This window comes from Entelurus aequoreus, linkage group LG04 (assembly GCF_033978785.1).
Source record: "Entelurus aequoreus isolate RoL-2023_Sb linkage group LG04, RoL_Eaeq_v1.1, whole genome shotgun sequence".
NCBI lineage: Eukaryota > Metazoa > Chordata > Actinopteri > Syngnathiformes > Syngnathidae > Entelurus > Entelurus aequoreus.
The window spans coordinates 4,262,182-4,285,432 of record NC_084734.1 but is presented as its reverse complement, the minus strand read 5'-3'; the positions used below and the strand labels follow the sequence as shown (position 1 = coordinate 4,285,432).

Below are 23,251 nucleotides of genomic sequence, written 5' to 3'. Positions count from 1 at the left end.
TTCAAATAGGAAACCGTTACACATTATGTTTGGCTATTATGATCATTACAATAAATAAAAACATTGTGATTTACCCTCAACATTAGGTGCACTTGATATTCCAGTTATTCATATTACTACAAAAAAAAATAGGGTCAGTAATGTGTATTATTGTGGTAGTCGTTCACATATATATGTAGAACTGTACTGCATTAGTGGTTCCTAATTGTTTGGATACTTGTTACTGCTACATAAGAGGAAGAGATGTACGAAACACACAGTGCAGTTGTATCCACTGCCAACTAAAACCATTATATGGTGTACTATTTATCACAATTAAGTACTATCAACATAGTGAATGGAGGCTTGTTTTGCAAAACCCTTTTTGTCAAGTGTATGTAATATTTTGGCCAGTGAGTACTATATAGCATAACACATAATTGCCAAGAGCTACTAAATATTTTTATAATACTTTTTTTCTAATTCAATGTAAGTATTTTTCTAAATATAAGTCAGTTATGATAGTCAATTTATTATTTAAAAATGTCCATTGACACCCACTTAACATTATACAATATAATGGTTAGTATGGACACTTGGTCAAAGTCACTACCCCCCAACATGGTCCTGAAACTGCTACCTGAGGATGGACCTGAAATCCACCACGACATTACGCAACAGAAAGTGTGTTGACAGTATTTTCACAAGGTGTTGCATTTATGAATGAACAATCACTACAAAGAAAATATTGTTCAGTGTCAGTTATGTGTATAATAATATAATAATGAACTGCATCTGCAGTTCCTAATAGTTGTGTTACCTGTTATAGCTACAGCACATAAGAGAAACATTTTACAGTGCAGTTTTAATCCACATGCCAACGACAACCAATCTACCTTTTAATAATTATTATAAATACACATGATTAACAATGTAAAATGACGCTTGATTTATACAACTCTTTCTATGTGTACTTAACATATTTGCCGGTAAGTTTATAGTACAACATATAGAATTGATAATAACTACTTTGTAATCTTATAGTGTACATATTTTATTATTTATTGTAAGTATTTTTTTTTGCAAATTTAAGTCAGTGATGTTTGTAAATGTAATATATAATACTGTACATTGACATCTATTAACATTGTATAATGGTTAGGACTGGAAAATTGGTCAAAGTCGCTGTCCACCAAATTGGTGCTGAAAGTGCTACCTGAGATTGGACCTGAAATCAACCACAACCTTACACAACATGAAGTGTGTTGACTGTATGTACACAGAGTGTTACATTTATAAATGAACATGGACTGTACTAAAATAAAAATGCCTACTAATAGGTAACTAAATTATATTTTGAAAGCTACAACTAAAGGTAAGCTAAGATTATTTTTCTTAATGCTTGGAGAAAGAGTTTGGTTATCTTTTTTTCTGGGTTTAGAAACTGTAGTCGAATTTTAACCAATTCTTGTTGTATTCTCACTCACCTGCTGGCTCTCAAAGGTCCAGGTGCTGTCAGGTAAAGAGGCGTCCAGGACGCTGATGACCTCCTTAAAGTCAGTGGTGCTGCTGGGCTTCACCAAAGTGAAATCACTGTACTCTGACATTGGAGACATGCACGACCTGAAGGAGTGACTCTGAGACATGACGTCTCCTCCCAGAACCTCCACGTACTTGATAGGTCCATCACTGTTGAGCTGAATGTGCAGGTTTCTGTTGGGCTTCTTGTCCTCATCACAGTGTGTCCGTCTCATGCAGCAACTAGCGTCGCTTCCGCTGCTCCTCAAGCATTTCACCGCTAAGACCAGCAAAGTCACCAGAGACAGCACGGACACCGAGGCCAGAGACACGATCAAATAAAGCGTGATTGTGCCGCTTGTCTTACTGGGCTCCGACACCTTGTGTCTCAGCTCCAACATGGGCTCGCTCACACCGTCCTCCAGCAGGATGGACAGCGTGACGGTGGCCGACTGGACCGCTTCCCCGTCGTCCTGGACCTCTACAAGCAGCCTCTGAGAGGAGTCGTCGTGCTCGGACACAGCGCGTTTAGTCCTCACCTCCCCTGTGTACACACTGACCGTGAACAAAGAGGCGTCTGTGGCCTCGGACACTTTGTACGAGATCCAGGCGTTGTGGCCCGAGTCCGCGTCCACGGCCGTCACCTTGGTGACCAGGTGGCCCGCCTTGGCCGTGCGGGGCACCCGCAGGTGGGAGGCGGCGTGGGGGGAAGGGTAAATAACAGCGGGGGCGTTGTCGTTCTGGTCCAGGATGAAAACATGGACGGTGGCGTTGGTGCTGAGAGACGGAGAGCCCTGGTCCTTTGCCTGAACCTGAATGTGGAACACTTTGACTTTCTCGTAGTCAAAGGAGTGCATGCTGTAGATGCTGCCGTTCTCTGAGTTCATGTAAACGTAAGACGACACGGACACGTCGTGCACTTTAGAGTCCACGATAGAGTAAGACACTTTGGCGTTTTGGCCAGCATCCAGGTCACATGCAGACACCGAGTACAGTATAGAACCTGCTACTCCGTTCTCTTTTAGATAAACATTATAAGAGCTCTGAGAGAATACAGGAGGGTTGTCATTGACATCAGTGATGCTGACAGATATCATTTTCTTACTGGAGAGAGGAGGAGATCCTGAATCAGTGGCTGTTATCTCAATCTTGTACTCAGACACTCTCTCTCTGTCTAAAGCACCACTGGCTACTAGTTCAAAACTTTTGGCAAAAGTTGGTTTCAGTGAAAAAGGTGAGCTTTTGGGAAGCTGCAGGGTCACCTTTCCGTTATCACCAGAGTCAATGTCTTTAACAGTAATCAAAGCCACCACTGTGCCAGATGGAGCATCCTCTCTTACAGGACTGGGTTTAGAAGTCAGAATAATTTCAGGAGCATTATCATTGATGTCTTCAATATTAAGCTGCAGGCGACAGTGACCCTCCATTTCAGGTACACCTTTGTCTTTGGCAGTAATGTCAATCAGATACGATGGGAATGTTTCATAATCTAATTCTCCATTTAAAATTATTTGTCCTGTTTGCTCGTCAATTTCAAATGTTGATAAAACAGCCTCTGCAGTGCGAGACCCGAAGGAATATTTAATTTCACTGTTAACGCCATGATCAATATCTGTAGCTTTAACTTTTAATACAAATGTTCCTTTCGTGCTGTTTTCCTTCAAAGATAATTTGTACTCCTTTTCATCAAAAATAGGAACATTGTCGTTATTATCAAGTACATGAATTATAATTTTACATGTTCCAGATTTAACAGGGTTTCCTCCATCCAGTGCTGTTATTAGCAGCTGATGCATGGACATATTTTCTCTGTCCAAAGATTTTTCTAACACCAACTCTGGTGCAGTGAGACCATTTTTTTCTGTTTTAAATTTCAAAGAAAAATAATCATTTTTCAATACTGTGTAACTCCTTAAGGAATTTCCTCCTACATCAGGATCCTCTGCACTCTCCAAAGGAAAACGTGTACCAACCGCAACCGATTCTGGTATTTTAAGATTAATTTCGTCTGTCAGAAAACGAGGTGAATTGTCATTAATGTCTTTAATTTCTACTTCAATTCGATGTGATCTCAAAGGATTTTCCACCACGACCTGCAGAGGCAGCACACAGCTGGCGCTTTGTCCGCATAAAGCCTCTCTGTCTATTCTGTCATTGACCAGCAGCTCGCCCTTCCCCGCATCCACGCTGAAATACTGCTTACCAGCCTCAGAGGCGACACGCAGCTTGCGCTCAAATATCTCAGACAGTCCCAAAGACAGATCTTTGGCCAGATTTCCCACCACAGAACCTTGTTTGAGCTCCTCTGGGATGCTGTAACGAGTCTGTGCATCCACTGTAGTCCACAAGAGAAAGACGTGATGCCACAAAAGAGCCTGCCATCTCCAGTCTCTGTATCCTATTGTCTTTGTCATCCTTGATCCTCTAAAATGCATCAATTCCAATCCAAACGAAGACAGACCATGAAGACAAAATCCATATTTCCAACATGCGACATAGTGAGTGAAAACAATATCCGTTCATAGTCCAAAATATAAGTCCAAATACACCAAATCCTGGCAGTACATGACTGATGTACCTTCTCTCCTCTCTACACTGAGCATTGTGGTTGTGTTGCTAAGTATGGGGGGAGGGAGAAGATCTCTTTGTACGGCTCTGACTGCTATTGGTGCTCAGCAGCTTTCACCCTCAGCCAATCAGAGGCACTCTGTGCAGCACTGTTACACACACACACACACACACACACACGGGCGCACACACACACACACACACTGATGATCCGCACTCTCTTTAAAGCAGCATATTCAAATAGGAAACATTAATAGATTGTTTTGATGATACGGTAAATACAATGAATAAATGTATGTTATTCATACCCATAACATTATAAGCACTTGCTATTTCCTTTGGTCAAATCACTACGAGGAAAAACAAAATAGTAGTAGTAGTAGTAGTAAATTATATTTATATAGCGCTTTTCTCTAGTGACTCAAAGCGCTTTACATAGTGAAACCCAATATCTAAGTTACATTTTCAAACCAGTGTGGGTGGCACTGGGAGCAGGTGGGTAAAATGTCTTGCCCAAGGACACAACGGCAGTGACTAGGTTGGCTGAAGCGGGGATCGAACCTGGAACCCTCAAGTTGCTGGCACGGCCACTCTACCAACCGAGCTATACCGCTCGGTTGGTAGATAGGGTCAGTTTAGTCTATTTTGTGTCTGTTGTTCAAATTCATACAAAACTGCACAGCATTAGCGATTCTAAATATTTTGCATATGTGTTATTGCTACATAAGAAGAAAGCATATGAGAAATATTTTACAGTGCAGCTGTAATCTATTAAAAACTACAAACAATATATTTGGTAATTTTTAAGATAATAAAGCATTATTAACAATGTAAAAATAAACTAAAAAACGCTTGTTATACACAACCTTTATTGTGAGGTGTACTTAATATTTTGGCCAGTGAATTTACAACATATTACCAATATCTGCTACATATAATACATTAAATCTTTTTTTCTAATGTAAGTATTTTTTTCTAAATATTAATCAATGATTTGAATAGATGTCTAGTATAGAAAAATGTCCATTGACACTCATTTATTAACATTGTTTTTTGTTTACTAATGGAACATTGGTCAGAGTCGCTGTCCACCAAGGTGGTGCTGAAACTGCTACCTGAGAATGGACCTGAAATGCACCACGACATTAAACAACACAAAGTGTGTCAACTGTGTTTTACCAATGGGTTATAATTATGAATGAACATGGACTGCACTCATTTAAAATGCTTATTATTATGTAATTAAGTTCTATTTATTAGGCGAATTTGGTAGAGTGGCCGTGCCAGCAATCGGAGGGTTGCTGGTGACTGGGGTTCAATCCCCACCTTCTACCATCCTAGTCACGTCCGTTGTGTCCTTGGGCAAGACACTTCACCCTTGCTCCTGATGGCTGCTGGTTAGCGCCTTGCATGGCAGCTCCCGCCATCAGTGTGTGAATGTGTGTGTGAATGGGTGAATGTGGAAATACTGTCAAAGCGCTTTGAGTACCTTGAAGGTAGAAAAGAGCTATACAAGTATAACCCATTTATCATTTATCATTTATAATGGTTAGGACTGGAAAATTGGACAAAGTCACTGTCCACCAAATTGGTGCTGAAAGTGCTACCTGAGAATGGACCTGAAATCAACCACGACCTTACACAACATGAAGTGTGTTGACTGTATGTACACAGAGTGTTACATTTATGAATGAACATGGACTGTACTAAAATAAAAATGCCTACCAATAGGTAACAAAATTATATTTTGAAAGCTACAACTAAAGGTAAGCTAAGATTTATTTTTCTTAATGCTTGGAGAAAGAGTTTGGTTATCTTTTTTCTGGGTTTAGAAACTGTAGTCGAATTTTAACCAATTCTTGTTGTATTCTCACTCACCTGCTGGCTCTCAAAGGTCCAGGTGCTGTCAGGTAAAGAGGCGTCCAGGACGCTGATGACCTCCTTAAAGTCAGTGGTGCTGCTGGGCTTCACCAAAGTGAAATCACTGTACTCTGACATTGGAGACATGCACGACCTGAAGGAGTGACTCTGAGACATGACGTCTCCTCCCAGAACCTCCACGTACTTGATAGGTCCATCACTGTTGAGCTGAATGTGCAGGTTTCTGTTGGGCTTCTTGTCCTCATCACAGTGTGTCCGTCTCATGCAGCAACTAGCGTCGCTTCCGCTGCTCCTCAAGCATTTCACCGCTAAGACCAGCAAAGTCACCAGAGACAGCACGGACACCGAGGCCAGAGACACGATCAAATAAAGCGTGATTGTGCCGCTTGTCTTACTGGGCTCCGACACCTTGTGTCTCAGCTCCAACATGGGCTCGCTCACACCGTCCTCCAGCAGGATGGACAGCGTGACGGTGGCCGACTGGACCGCTTCCCCGTCGTCCTGGACCTCTACAAGCAGCCTCTGAGAGGAGTCGTCGTGCTCGGACACAGCGCGTTTAGTCCTCACCTCCCCTGTGTACACACTGACCGTGAACAAAGAGGCGTCTGTGGCCTCAGACACTTTGTACGAGATCCAGGCGTTGTGGCCCGAGTCCGCGTCCACGGCCGTCACCTTGGTGACCAGGTGGCCCGCCTTGGCCGTGCGGGGCACCCGCAGGTGGGAGGCGGCGTGGGGGGAAGGGTAAATAACAGCGGGGGCGTTGTCGTTCTGGTCCAGGATGAAAACATGGACGGTGGCGTTGGTGCTGAGAGACGGAGAGCCCTGGTCCTTTGCCTGAACCTGAATGTGGAACACTTTGACTTTCTCGTAGTCAAAGGAGTGCATGCTGTAGATGCTGCCGTTCTCTGAGTTCATGTAAACGTAAGACGACACGGACACGTCGTGCACTTTAGAGTCCACGATAGAGTAAGACACTTTGGCGTTTTGGCCAGCATCCAGGTCACATGCAGACACCGAGTACAGTATAGAACCTGCTACTCCGTTCTCTTTTAGATAAACATTATAAGAGCTCTGAGAGAATACAGGAGGGTTGTCATTGACATCAGTGATGCTGACAGATATCATTTTCTTACTGGAGAGAGGAGGAGATCCTGAATCAGTGGCTGTTATCTCAATCTTGTACTCAGACACTCTCTCTCTGTCTAAAGCACCACTGGTGACCAGCGCATAATTGTTAGAAAAAGATGGTTTGAGGGCAAAAGGATATTTTGGGGGTAGATGTAATGTAACTTTACCATTGTCCCCAGTGTCATCATCTCTAGCACTGAGTAATGCTACCACAGTGCCAGTAGGAGAGTCCTCACGCACAGGTTTTGAATTAGAAGTGAAAATGATATCTGGAGCGTTGTCATTCACATCTAAAACTTCGACATGCACAGTACAATGACCCTCCATTCTATGATTGCCTTTGTCTTTAGCAGTTAGGTCTAGTTCATAATTTGAAGTGGACTCAAAATCTAAAATTCCTTTTAAAAGTATGGTGCCGGTCAAATTATCAATAGTAAATATAGAAAGGACATTTTCAGGTGTATGAGCACCAAAAAAATATTCTATTTCTCCATTTGGGCCGTCATCCATGTCTGTTGCTTTTGTCTGTGCGATGGTTGCACCTTTTTCTAGGTTTTCAGCGACTGACACTTTTTGTAGTGCTTTCTCAAAGACTGGACCATTGTCATTATTGTCAAGAATTTTGACGGTAATTTGGGATGTCCCTGATTTCACAGGGCTGCCTCCATCTAGAGCTGTGAGCAAAAGCTGATGAACGGACTTTTTCTCTCTATCTAAAGGTTTGACTAAAACAAGCTCAGGCACTTTTCTGCCTCCTGCAACCTCTTTAAGTCTAATATTAAAACACTCGTCTTTGCTGAGAGTGTACGACCTGAGCGAATTAGCGCCCACGTCCGGATCAACGGCGCTTTCTACTGGAAAACGGACCCCGACTAACATAGATTCTGCAATCTCCAGCGTGACGTCACTCGAGGGAAACTGGGGCGCGTTATCATTCATGTCCTGTATTTCCACCTCCACACGGAAAAGCTGCAAGGGGTCCTCGATGACAACCTGCAGAGGGAGCACACAGCTGGCGCTTTGTCCGCATAAAGCCTCTCTGTCTATTCTGTCATTGACCAGCAGCTCGCCCTTCCCCGCATCCACGCTGAAATACTGCTTACCAGCCTCAGAGGCGACACGCAGCTTGCGCTCAAATATCTCAGACAGTCCCAAAGACAGATCTTTGGCCAGATTTCCCACCACAGAACCTTGTTTGAGCTCCTCTGGGATGCTGTAACGAGTCTGTGCATCCACTGTAGTCCACAAGAGAAAGACGTGATGCCACAAAAGAGCCTGCCATCTCCAGTCTCTGTATCCTATTGTCTTTGTCATCCTTGATCCTCTAAAATGCATCAATTCCAATCCAAAAGAAGACAGACCATGAAGTAAAAATCCATATTTCCAACATGCGACATGGTGAGTGAAAACAATATCCGTTCATAGTCAAAAATATGACTCCAAATACACCAAATCCTGGCAGTACATGACTGATGTACCTTCTCTCCTCTCTACACTGAGCATTGTGGTTGTGTTGCTAAGTATGGGGGGAGGGAGAAGATCTCTTTGTACGGCTCTGACTGCTATTGGTGCTCAGCAGCTTTCACCCTCGGCCAATCAGAGGCACTCTGTGCAGCACTGTTACACACACACACACGGGCGCACACACACACACACTGATGATCCGCACTCTTTTTAAAGCAGCATATTCAAATAGGAAACATTAATACATTGTTTTAATGATACGGTAAATACAATGAATAAATGTATGTTATTCATACCCATAGCATTATAAGCACTTGCTATTTCCATTGGTCACATCACTACAAGGAAAAACAAAATAGGGTCAGTTTTGTCTATTTTTGTGTCTGGTGTTCAAATTCATACAAAACTGCACTGCATTAGCTATTCTAAATATTTTGCTTATGTGTTATTGCTACATAAGAAGAAAGCATATGAGAAATATTTTACAGTGCAGCTGTAATCCATTAAAAACTACAAACAATATATTTCATAATATTTAAAATAATAATGCATTCTAAACAATGTAAAAATAAACAAAAAACGCTCGTTATACACAACCTTTATTGTGAGGTGTACTTAATATTTTGGCCAGTGAATTTACAACATATTACCAATATCTACTACATATAATAAATTAAATCTTTTTTTCTAATGTAAGTATTTTTTTCTATATATGAGTCAATGATTTGAATATATGTCTTGTATAGAAAAATGTCCATTGACACTCATTTATTAACATTGTTTTTTGTTTACTAATGGAACATTGGTCAGAGTCGCTGTCCACCAAGGTGGTGCTGAAACTGCTACCTGAGAATGGACCTGAAATGCACCACGACATTAAACAACACAAAGTGTGTCAACTGTGTTTTACCAATGGGTTATAATTATGAATGAACATGGACTGCACTCATTTAAAATGCTTATTATTATGTAATTAAATTCTATTTATTAGGCGAAGTTGGTAGGGTGGCCGTGCCAGCAATCGCAGTGTTGCTGGTTACTGGGGTTCAATCCCCACCTTCTACCATCCTAGTCACGTCCGTTGTGTCCTTGGGCAAGACACTTCACCCTTGCTCCTGATGGGTGCTGGTAGCGCCTTGCATGGCAGCTCCCGCCATCAGTGTGTGAATGTGTGTGTGAATGGGTGAATGTGGAAATACTGTCAAAGCGCTTTGAGTACCTTGAAGGTAGAAAAGCGCTATACAAGTATAACCCATTTATCATTTATCATTTAGGCATTTACTAAAAGCATTTAGGATTTGATCAATGCTTGGAGAAAAATATTGGTTAACTTTTTCTGGGTTTAGAAACTGTAGTCGAATTTTAGCCAATTCTTGTTGTAGTTTCTGCTCACCTGCTGGCTCTCAAAGGTCCAGGTGCTGTCAGGTAAAGAGGCGTCCAGGACGCTGATGACCTCCTTAAAGTCAGTGGTGCTGCTGGGCTTCACCAAAGTGAAATCACTGTACTCTGACATTGGAGACATGCACGACCTGAAGGAGGATGGACAGCGTGACGGTGGCCGACTGGACCGCTTCCCCGTCGTCCTGGACCTCTACAAGCAGCCTCTGAGAGGAGTCGTCGTGCTCAGTCTGAGTATAAACATTATACTGAGGCTGAGCGAAAACTGCTAATGTAAAATTCTAATTTCTGCTGATAAGGTTGGAGCGTACAGAATTAGGGCTGACATCAGAATCCTGCACACTTTCTAAAGGAAACCTTGCATCTGAATTGACAAGCTCTGCTATTTCTAGGAGCATTATCATTAGTGTCCAGTATTTCAGTTTCAACTGTGGTAAATTATACCGTATACAATGATTGTGAAGTAGCATGTCTTTGTATTTAGTCGCAGAATCCTTTGGAGGATTATTCTACTAAGGTCAAAAGTGCACATGTCCATGACTGCACGTTCAGAGAGTTGGGGCTGTTGCCCCCAGGACATTGAGGAACTTAAAGGATAGCAGCAGTTGGATTTTAGGAGGAAGTGTAAAGACATTAGCAACATCTGGTAGGAAGCCCTCACAAGTAGGAGTAGAGGATAGGGGCCGGAGGTCACCCGACTCAAACCGATCACAGGAAATTGGTTGACTGGCCAAACAACAAGCTGGGCTTTTGTCCAGACTGGCCGGCTTCAAGGCTACAGTTACAAAGAGTGGGGGTCTTTGTGTAAAAGGTATTTAAGGACAGTTGTCAAGAGAGGATATCAGAAGAGAGATCCGGCCCATACTCTTTCTCCTGGAGCTGCAGTTCCAGTTGGAGGCTCGCTGAAACAAATAAAGCTTTTTGTTCGACGATTCCTCGTTGGCGTCTTCTTGGCTCATCACTCATCACACAGTCACTCTGTCCTGGGAGAGTGGCATGAGCTTTAAATATACAACACAACCCTGTGCAGTTGTAAGGGCTTGTCTAGAACGAGCTCCAGCGGCAGCAGACACGTCGCTCTTTGTCCACACTTCTCTTCCCTGTCTATTCGATTTGTCACCAGCAGGTCTCCCTTCCCGAGGTCCACTCTGAAATACTGCTTACCGGCCTCCGTGGTTATCCGCAGCTTGCGTCTGTGCAGCTCTAAACCCAAACCTTTGGCGAGATTCCCCACCACCAAGCCTAGTTTCAGCTCCTCCGGGATTCTGTAGCGGCTCTGTGCGAGGATTGTACTCCACAGTAGGGAGAAACCATGGCACCACCACAGCAACTGCCAGGCGGGTAATTTCTTCCACATTATTTCACCTTCAGTAAAATATCCAATCAACCCAATCCGAAGCAAAGAAGAGGTCGGTAGTCCTCGCAGGAAAAAAAGCGTCCTGGGCTATAATAATAGAAGAGATAGTCATGCTTTGCGTGCATAAAGTCCTCCCCTAGAACACTACATTGTGAAGGCAAGCTAGGATGAAGCTACGATGTGACTGGATCTCTTTGTGCAGCTCTCACTCTCATTGGTGGACTGTGACGACACCTTGCAGCCTATCATAATGCTCCTGCATGGCAGTGACGTCACAACACTCAATAAGTCCACTGAAGTACAATATTGTCTTGTGACAACACCAATACGACATGCTTTATGCATTTAAAGGCAGAAAACAAATACAACTTTTATTTGCAGTACTGGATCAAGTATTTGATTGTATGGCTATATTTTAAAATTAATTGTGCAAGTATAATTGATTAAAAAAAATACAATTTCAATTGACAAAGGCGTATAAAAAAGACCAAAAAAAATTAGCAATACTTTTATTTACAATACTGGATAAGGTAAATGATTGTACTACAATATCTTACTATTAGGTATAATCTATAGGAAAAATAAATTGACCAAAACGTATTTAAATGCAGAAAACAAATACAAATTTTATTTGCAGTAATGGATCAAGTATACAATATTTTACAATTCATTTTGCAAGTATAATTTATAGAAATAATACCATTTCAATTGACAAAGGGGTATTTAAAGGCCAAAAAAATATAATAATACTTCTATTTGTAATACTGAATAAGGTATATGATTGTACTACAATATCTTACAATCAAGTATAATTTATAGAAAAAAAAAAATGACAACAACGTATTTAAAGGCCAAAAACAAATACAACTTTTATTTGCAGTACTGGATCAATAATTTGATTGTATTACAAAATGTATAAATTAATTTTGCAAGTATAATTTATAAAAGTAATACCATTTCAATTGACAAAGGCGTATATAAAGGCCAAAAAAATCTAATAATACTTTTATTTGTAATAATGGATAAGGTATATGCTTGTATTAAAATATCTTACAATTAAATTTACCAGTATAATTTATAGGAAAAAAACCATGATTGTATTACAATATCTTACAATTAAATTTACCTGTATAATTTATAGGAAAAAAAACATTGACAAAAACGTATTTAAGGGCTAAAAACAAATGATACTTTTATTTGCATTACTGGATCAAGTATTTGATTCTATTACAATATTTTACAATAAATGTTGCAAGTATAATTTATAAAAAATAATACAATTTTAATTGACAAAGGGGTACTTAAAGGCCCAAAAACAAAAAACAAAAATAATACTTATTTTTGCAGTAGTGGATAAGGTATATGATTGTACTACAATATCTTACAATTAAGTATAATTTATAGGAAAAAATAACAAAAACGTATTTAAAGGCCAAAAACAAATACAACTTTTATTTGCAGTACTGGATAAAGTATTTGATTGTATTTGATTGTAAAATTAATTTTGCAAGTTTAATTTATAAAAGTAGTACAATTTCAATTGACAAAGGAATATATAGAAGCCAAAAAAATCTAATAATACTTTTATTTGTAATACTGGATAAGGTATATGATTGTATTACAATATCTTACAATTAAATTTACAAGTATAATTTATAGGGGGAAAAAAACATTGACAAAAACGCATTTAAGGGCTAAAAACAAATAATACTTTTAATTGCATTACTGGATCAAGTATTTGATTCTATTACAATATTTTAAAATTAATTCTGCAAGTATTATTTATAAAATAATACAATTTTAATTGACAAAGGGGTACTTAAAGGCTAAAAGAAATAAATAAATAAAAAATAATACTTATTTTTGCAATACTGGATAAGGTATATGATTGTACTACAATATCTTACAATTAAGTATAATTTATAGGAAAAAAATAACAAAAACGTATTTAAAGACCAAAAACAAATACGACTTTTATTTGCAGTACTGATCAACTATTTTATTGTATTACAATATTTTAAAATTAATTTTGCAAGTATAATTTATAAAAGTAATACAATTTCAATTGACAAAGGCGTTTATAAAAGCCAAAAAAATCTGAAAATACTTTTATTTGTAATACTGGATAAGGTATATGATTGTATTACAATATCTTACAATTACATTTACCAGTATAATTTATAGGGAAAAAAACATTGACAAAAACGTATTTAAGGGCTAAAAACAAATAATACTTTTATTTGCATTACTGGATCAAGTATTTGATTCAATTACAATATTTTACAATTCATTTTGCAAGTATAATTTATAAAAAATAATACAATTTTAATTGACAAAGGGGTACTTAAAGGCCCAAAGAAAGAAAAAAATAAAAATAATACTTATTTTTGCAATACTGGATAAGGTATATGTTTGTACTACAATATCTTACAATTAATTATAATTTATAGGAAAAAATAACACAAATTTTTTTAAAGGCCAAAAAGAAATACAACTTTTATTTGCAGTACTGGATCAAGTATTTGATTGTATTTGATTGTAAAATTAATTTTGCAAGTATAATTTATAAAAGTAATACAATTTCAATTGACAAAGGAATATATAGAAGCCAAAAAAATCTAATAATACTTGTATTTGTAATACTGGATAAGGTATATGATTGTATTACAATATCTTACAATTAAATTTACAAGTATAATTTATAGGAAAAAAAAAACATTGACAAAAACGCATTTAAGGGCTAAAAACAAATAGTACTTTTATTTGCATTACTGGATCAAGTATTTGATTCTATTACAATATTTTACAATTAATTCTGCAAGTATTATTTATAAAAAATACTAACATTTTAATTGACAAAGGGGTACTTAAAGGCCCAAAGAAAGAAAAAAATAAAAATAATACTTATTTTTGCAATACTGGTTAAGGTATATGATTGTACTACAATATCTTACAATTAAGTATAATTTATAGGAAAAAAATAACAAAAATGTATTTAAAGGCCAAAAACAAATATTACTTTTATTTACAGTACTGGATCAAGTATTTGATTGTATTACAAAATTTTAAAATTAATTTTGCAAGTATAATTTATAAAAGTAATACAATTTCAATTGACAAAGGCGTATATAAAGGCCAAAAAAATCGAATATTATTTTTATTTGTAATACTGGATAAGGTATATGATTGTATTACAATATCTTACAATTAAATTTACCAGTATAATTTATAAGGAAAAAAAATTTGACAAAAACGTATTCAAGGGCTAAAAACATTACTGGATCAAGTATTTGATTCTATTATAATGTTTTATAATTCATTTTGCAAGTATAAATTATAAAAATAATAAAATTTTAATTGACAAAGGGGTACTTAAAGGCCCCCCCCCAAAAAAATAAAAAAAATAAAAAAATAGTAATACTTATTTTTGCAATACTGGATAAGGTATATGATTGTATTACAATATCTTACAATTAAATTTACAAGTATAATTTATAGGAAAAAAAACATTGACAAAAACGTATAAAAAGGCCAAAAACAAATAATACTTTTATTTGCATTACTGGATCTATTGATTGACATTGTTTCACAATTCATTTTGCATGTATAATTTATAAAACTAATACCATTTTAATTAACAAAGGGGTAGGTAAAGGCCCAAAGAAAAAAACAAAAAACTAATAATACTTATTTTTGCAATACTGGATAAGGTACTACACTATCTTACAATTACATCTACAAGTATAATTTATAGGGGGAAGAAATGACAAAAACGTATTCAAAGGCCAAAAAACAAATAATACTTTTATTTGCAGTACTGGATAACGTATTTGATTGTGTAACAATATTTTACAATTAAATTTGCAAGTATAATTTATACAAAAAAATAATAATTTCAATCAACAAAAGCGTATTTAAATACCACAAAAAACAAACCAAACAAAACAACAATCCAACACCAACAACAAAAAACAAAAAATAAAAACAATACCGGATACAGTATTTTTTTGTATTACAATATTTTACAATTCAATTTGCAAATATGATTTATATAAATAATACAATTTTAATTGACCAAAGTGTATTTAAAAGCCAAAAAGTATTTGATTGTGTTACACAATTTTACAATTTATAATTTATATATATATATATATATATATATATATATATATATATATATATATATATATATATATATATATATATATATATATAAACATTCAATTGACAGAAGTGTATTTAAAGCCCATGAAACAAATAATACATTTTTTTATATGACATATAGTATTTCATACATTTTAAGTTTGCAAGTGGCTATTACAATTGACTAAACAATACTTTTATTTGCTGTGTACTGGATAAAATATTGTATTTTATTTTAAAAAAAAAATCAAATTAAATATGCACATATAATATATACAAAACAATATAGAATATCAATGGACAAATACTCAACACATTATTAATGTATTCAAAGGCCAATATACTATATTAAGTATTTGACTGTATAAAAAAAACATTTTTCAATAAAATACGCAAGTAGGCTATAATATGTACAAATATAATTGCAATTACCAAAGTGTATTTGAAAGCCATTAAACAATTAATACTTGTGTTTGCAACACGAATATTATATGACTGTAATAAAACATTTTACAAGTAAATGCGCAAGTATACATACAAAATGTGATAATGGACAAACAGTAACCAAATGTGTAATTAAAGGGCAAAAAACCCTCAAATTATACTTTATTAACTATCAGATTGTATTAAACCATTTTACATTTAAATATGCAAGTAGGTATGTATAATATACAAATACAATTACAATTGAAATAAGTGTATTTAAAGGCCCTAAAACGAAAAAAAAAAAAAAAAAATTCAATTAAACGTGCACGTATATTATACATAAACATATACAATTTAAATAGATAAATACAAGTCTACTTGTGCATTTGACTAAATTACAATGCCTGATATGGATTAGGACTTATCAAACCACTGAAAGACAACTCATAAGAATAATCATAATGTATAGTTATCCATCTATTGCTATATAAATACGCACCATGTATCATCCATCTGTCCATCATGCACCTGCAGCACGCACTCACACGCAGAACCTCTGCGGCTCACAAGGCGCTTCATTGCCTTCCTGTGGCTAAATAAAGGAAGTGCAGCCTGTGCACGTCAGCACGTCCTCCTTGCATGAGGCTTAAGAAAGAGAATCCTACGTAAAATACCCGGATGGAGGTCTGTAGAGCAACCCAAAAGGGAGGGCAAGGAGGGAAGCTTTTCACGGGGAAAATGTAAGGAGGTGTTTGTTATATTTTTATTTTTTAAATTTCTTTTTATATCTCTCTGACATGAAAGCAACATAACAACACGCACATAATAAACGCACTATATACCAGGGGTCACCAACCTTTTTGAAACCAAGAGCTACTTCTTGGGTACTGATTAATGCGACCAGTTTGATACACACTTCAATAAATTGCCAGAAATAGCCAATTTGCTCAATTTACCTTTAACTCTATGTTATTATTAATAATTAATGATATTTATCTTTGTGGAAACACTGATCATCTTAATGATTTCTCACAATAAATATATATACTATTAAATTAAGAAAATAATTTATGGAACATCATTAGTAATTTTTCCTGATTAAGATTAATTTTAGAATTTTGATGACATGTTTTAAAGAGGTTAAAATCCCATCTGCACTTTGTTAGAATATATAACAAATTGGACCAAGCTATATTTGTAACAAAGACAAATCATTATTTCTTCTAGATTTTCCAGAAGATTTTTTTTTAAAGAAATTCAAAAGACTTTGAAATAAGATTTAAATTTGATTCTACAGATTTTCTAGATTTGCCAGAATAATTTTTTTTAAAATTTTAATCATAATAAGTTTGAAGAAATATTTCACAAATATTCTTCGTCGAAAAAACAGAAGCTAAAATGAAGAATTAAATTAAAATGTATTTGTTATTCTTTACAATATATATATATTTTTTTTTACTTAAACATTGATTTAAATTGTCAGGAAAAAAGAGGAAGGAATTTAAAAGGTAAAAAGGTATATGTGTTTAAAAATCCTAAAATCTTTTTTAAGGTTGTATTTTTTCTCTAAAATTGTCTTTCTGAAAGTTATAAGAAGCAAAGTAAAAAAGTAAATGGATTTATTTAAACAAGTGAAGACCAAGTCTTTAAAATATTTTCTTGGGTTTTCAAATTCTATTTGAGTTTTGTCTCTCTTAGAATTAAAAATGTCGAGCAAAGCGAGACCAGCTTGCTAGTAAATAAATAAAATTTAAAAAATAGAGGCAGCTCACTGGTAAGTGCTGCTATTTGAGCTATTTTTAGAACAGGCCAGCGGGCTACTCATCTGGTCCTTACGGGCTACCTGGTGCCCGCGGGGTCCGCGTTGGTGACCCCTGCTCTATACCATCATGAATGACTATGATAATAAAATACATGTTTTATGTACGACACCTGGCAGGGGAAAAGCGAAAATAGAAATAAAACCCATCACTGAAGCATCACTTTTGCACCAGCTGTGTGCTATACATAAATGTGGGCGACAGAGGGCGATGTGGAGAGGCAGTCAGCGAGCAGGGAGGGATGAGGGAAGGAGTGAGAGCCAGACAGAAGCTTTCAGCACCACGGGGGTGGACAGCGCCACACAGGCGGTCGACTGCTGCATCTGCAACCCACACCACCTAACAGGAGTGGCCACACTTTTCCTGCAGGCCAGATACTTTCCAATTGACCAAGTGGAGGGGATCTACCTCATTCATATACATCATTTATATTGATTTATTCATGAAAGAGACGTTTTTGTTAACAGGTTTATATGTGGTTATAGTGTATTTATATATTTCCTCATTCTGTTTTGCACACTCTTGAGCAGACCTGGGCATTCTGCGGCCCGCGGGCCACATCCGGCCCTTTGTGCGTCCCTGTCCGGCCCGCGTGAGGCCAATTATAAATGACAAAATACATTTTAAAAAGTATCTATGTCGAGTGTGCAATACAACGGTGCTGCCTTTGTTTTGAAAAGCGTTATTTGTATTACTTCCGTGTGGACGTATGCGCGTGCGTGATTGCGAGCGAATGTGAACAGCTGCAATCATCAATTACAAAATAAAAGTTGAAAAAACATCTATGTCGTGCGCGCAATACAACTGTGCTGCTTTTATTTTGAAAAGTATCATTTATGAGCGTGTGTCCGTGTGTAACCTGCGAGTGAAGGTGCACATGCAGCGACAAGCGATGCGCGGTATACACCCGAGACGCTAAAAAGAGAAAAGTTGATGAGGAATGGCGTGTTTTCAACAAGACATGGACTGCCAAGCAATGTTCCCTCTAAGGTGCGCGCCTGCGCAATTGCGCACTGCTCAAGCGTCCGCTGCGCGCAGCAAATATATGCCGCGCACCAAATCAAATCCCATCTGAATTCTAAACAAAATAAACATATTTATTCTATGTAATTTTGCAATGCAACTTGAGCCCCCCTAAAATAGGCCTAACAACGCCAATGAGCTCGCAGCAGCCAGCGTCATCTCACAAGACCCTCGGGTGCCGTGAATGTCAATCAAGTGACGGAAGTGACGTCATAGTGAAGATTGATAATCGCTAATTTGTATGTCTATTTTTTTAATGCCTGGCTGGTGATCGACTGACACACCCTCTGCCATCGACGTAATGGGCACCCCTGACCTAACACATTTAGGACAAACATGCAGTACTACTCCACTCTAACTACCAGGATTACACGTCATTTAACTGTATTATTCCACAGTAAAATACTGTCATTGAAATTTACTGTAATCTTTCAACAAATACTGCAAAATATTTCGCTGCATTTAACTTCACAGTGAAATACTGTAAATGATACAGTGGATAATAATGCAATTATTAGCCAGTAATTTACTGTGAATTTACTATGACATTTTTTTCAGTTTATTAGTAGTCGTAGAACACTGCTGTTTTATGTTTCTGCTGTGGTAACAATGAGTGATATGTCCTGACAACAGCAGATCTGTCAATTTAGACTAAACTATTATAATTAAAATTATAGCCAACAATACACTACTATGGTGATCAGGGGCCGTACTTATCAAGCTTCTTAGAGTGCCATTTTACACTTAAGTCCTGAGAATTTGCGAAATTTAGTCCTACTCTCAAACTTAAGAATAAAAGCTTTTTATCAACGTTCTTAAGTCTAAGAATCACTCCTACTCTCCACGATATTTAAGAGACCTTCAGAGGTGTCTTAAGTGGTTAGGAGTTGCCAGCAGGGGATGGCACTGAGGCGAGAGAGACGTGCGCGAACGTTCAGGGAACGGAACAATGTTTGTTTGTTTTTTTGATGACGAGCAGCTGATCAAACGGTATCGTTTAGACAGAGCGGATATTATTTTTGTCACAGATTTAATACTTTTCGATTCCTTGTTGATTTCTGCATGTGTCTGCAGTGGGCTAGTATATATAGAGCCACCCACACCAGTTTCAAATTAGTTGCCTAATTAATGAATTGGAAAGAAAATGTTATGACAGTAGCGTATGTGTGTGGCCGTGAGGTGAGTGACGTCAGTGAGTGTGTGGGCGAGAGAAGAGAGGGAGCGGTAGCGTGAGTGCCGGCGGGGACTAGTTTGTTTTGTATTATTTTGTAGTTTATTGTCAAAATATACACTCCCATTGTCCACTTAAATATTTCTAAGATATTTCTTTATTCTTAGACAACGGATTCCCTTCCGTGATTGGTCATTTCTATGGACACAGAAATGACGTCACCTAAAATAGCGTTTACGGCACATAGTAATGTCGTAATTCAGCTCTGAGTGTGACACTTAAGATTCAGTCCTACACTTCGCTGAAAGTGTGAGTAAGACACTTGATAACTAACTTTTAAGTGCAGCTTTCAGCGAATAATTTATTTACTCTTAAGTCAACTCTTAGCAGACTTCTTAGGAGTAATTCTAAGAAGCTTGATAAGTACGGCCCCAGAACATTTTCATGTTTTGTAAAAATCCACCGCCACATATGCAGGTGAAATACATGTGTATTTGTAAACAACCACTCATAGGTACGCAGCATAATGCTTAATTATGCGCTGTTGTGGTTGTTAATTATTGTCTGGAGTTTGCTGTGGACTGCACTCTGCGGCAGGTGTTGGTAATATGTTGCCCTATGTACAGTAAAGCTATAGATCTTATTATAACAATATTAACTATGAAATACAAACCGCTCTTCTAGAGGGATGCAGAATCAACTTTAAAAGTCGACTCATGACTCCTGTGTTGAACGTTTACAAGGACCTTAAGATACAACAAAGACGAGTACGTTCAACTATTTTGTCGCACATAATATTGTCTGATCTTCACTTATTGAACGCTGTCCCATTAACGCGGGATTAAAAAGATGTGTCAATTCACTTTTGAACCGATGCTATATTTCAGACAACAGTGCTATAAAATAATGAGAATATTATACATATTTCTCCATCCATCCATCCATCTTCTTCCGCTTATACATTACCGTTCAAAAGTTTGGGGTCACCCAAACAATTTTGTGGAATAGCCTTCATTTCTAAGAACAAGAATAGACTGTCGAGTTTCAGATGAAAGTTCTCTTTTTCTGGCCATTTTGAGCGTTTGATTGAGCCCACAAATGTGATGCTCCAGAAACTCAATGTGCTCAAAGGAAGGTCAGTTTTGTAGCTTCTGTAACGAGCTAAAGTGTTTTCAGATGTGTGAACATGATTGCACAAGGGTTTTCTAATCATCAATTAGCCTTCTGAGCCAATGAGCAAACACATTGTACCATTAGAACACTGGAGTGATAGTTTCTGGAAATGGGTCTCTATACACCTATGTAGATATTGCACCAAAAAGCAGACATTTGCAGCTAGAATAGTCATTTACCACATTAGCAATGTATAGAGTGTATTTCTTTCAAGTTAAGACTAGTTTAAAGTTATCTTCATTGAAAAGTACAGTGCTTTTCCTTCAAAAATGAGGACATTTCATTGTGACCCCAAACTTTTGAACGGTAGTGTACACATTTCTATTATTATAAATGTAGAAAGTGCATGCACTGCAAAAAGTCAGTGTTCAAAAACAAGAAAAAAAAATACAAAAATCAGGGGAATTTTATTTGAACTAAGCAAAATTATCTGCCAATAGAACAAGAAGATTCGGCTTGTCAAGACTTTCCAAAACAAGTAAAATTAGCTAACCTCAATGAAAATACCTTAAAATAAGTATATTCTCACTAATAAAAAGTGCACTTTTCTTGGTAGAAAAAAAAGAGAGACCTTTTTGCTCAATATGTTAAAAAATATATTCTTAGTGCCATTATCTTGACATAATGATATGCGCTCGGCATTATGATTTTTTTTTTCATGCTTGAAATAAGAAATGATTACTTTTATACATGTGAGTGTTGATGACACAGCTTTGCAACAGTTGATATTCTAGTTTCAAGCATGTTTTACTCAATATAGGTCATCAAATCTCAGCTACAAGCTGTAATATCTTACCGAGATCATTTAGGACCAAAACACTTAAAACAAGTAAAACACTCGAACATAAAATCTGCTTAGTGAGAAGAATGATCTTATCAGACAGAAAATAAGCAAATATCACCCTTATTTGAGATATTTCATCTTACTTAGATGTTTGCAGTGTGTCAGTTACCTAAATGAAATAGCAGATGTAGGATTTAAATATAGGAAAGAAAGAAAAAAGCAATATAAATAATACAAGCAAGACAGTTTAAATATTATTAGCATTCACACAATTCATATAAATGTTCTTACCTGAGCAAGCATTGATCTTCAATAAAAATGGTTCACTCTCTGGGTCATTTTAGAGTGAGATAGGATGGACTAAAATGAATTAGCTAAGAGGAATGATTACTACATAATATGTATGTACTGTGATGTCATCATAAAACAGAAAATACTCTTGCTATTTTGTGTATTACTGTGGTACTATAATCAAAGAAGCAGCCATATTGTATGAGGCCTGCACATAAAGTGATGCACATTTGCTTGATCTCTGATGCCTACAAGCTGTTAGTAGACAGATGTAATATTTTACTGCTGCCAATGTTGTGTGACTGGCCACACATATCTGTTTAGGACACATTATATATAGTTTATATCAGGAGTCACCAACCTTTTTGAAAGCAAGAGCTACTTCTTGGGTAGTGATTAATGCGAAGGGCTACCAGTTTGATACACACTTCAATAAATTGCCAGAAATAGCCAATTTGCTCAATTTATCTTGAACTCTAAGTTATTATTAATAATTAATGATATTTACACTTAATTGAACGGTTTAAAAGAGGAGAAAACACGAAACAAATGACAATTAAATTTTGAAACATAGTTTATCTTCAATTTCGACTCTTTAAAATTCAAAATTCAACGGAAAAAAAGAAGAGAAAAACTAGCTAATTCGAATCTTTTTGAAAAAATTTAAAAAATAATTTATGGAACATCATTAGTCATTTTTCCTGATTAAGATTAATTTTAGAATTTTTATGACATGTTTTAAATAGGTTAAAATCCAATCCGCACTTTGTTAGAATATATAACAAATTGGACCAAGCTATATTTCTAACAAAGACAAATCATTATTTCTTCTAGATTTTCCAGAACAAAAATTTTAAAAGAAATTCAAAAGACTTTGAAATAAGATTTAAATTTGATTTTACAGATTTTCTAGATTTGCCAGAATATTTTTTTTGAATTTTAATCATAATAAGTTTGAAGAAATATTTCACAAATATTCTTTGTCGAAAAAACAGAAACTAAAATGAAGAATTAAATTAAAATGTATTTATTATTCTTTACAATAAAAAAAATACATTTACTTGAACATTGATTTAAATTGTCAGGAAAGAAGAGGAAGGAATTTAAAAGGTAAAAAGGTATATGTG

The 23,251-nt window shown here is 36.5% G+C and overlaps 3 protein-coding genes across 13 annotated transcripts in view; all 3 read right to left on the bottom strand.

The window, feature by feature from the left end:
* Positions 1–23,251, bottom strand: part of LOC133648204 (protocadherin beta-16-like) — a 191,420-nt gene that overhangs the window by 74,059 nt on the left and 94,110 nt on the right. The window lies entirely within an intron of this gene.
* LOC133648067 (protocadherin gamma-C5-like) lies at positions 1,437–4,145 on the bottom strand. The gene has a single exon (XM_062043848.1). The coding sequence runs from the start codon at positions 3,930–3,932 to the stop codon at positions 1,437–1,439; it is 2,496 nt and encodes an 831-aa protein (XP_061899832.1). The 5' UTR covers positions 3,933–4,145.
* Positions 5,736–8,580, bottom strand: LOC133647701 (protocadherin gamma-C5-like). The gene has a single exon (XM_062043385.1). It carries the CDS (start codon positions 8,407–8,409, stop codon positions 5,914–5,916), a length of 2,496 nt encoding a protein of 831 aa, XP_061899369.1. The 5' UTR covers positions 8,410–8,580; the 3' UTR covers positions 5,736–5,913.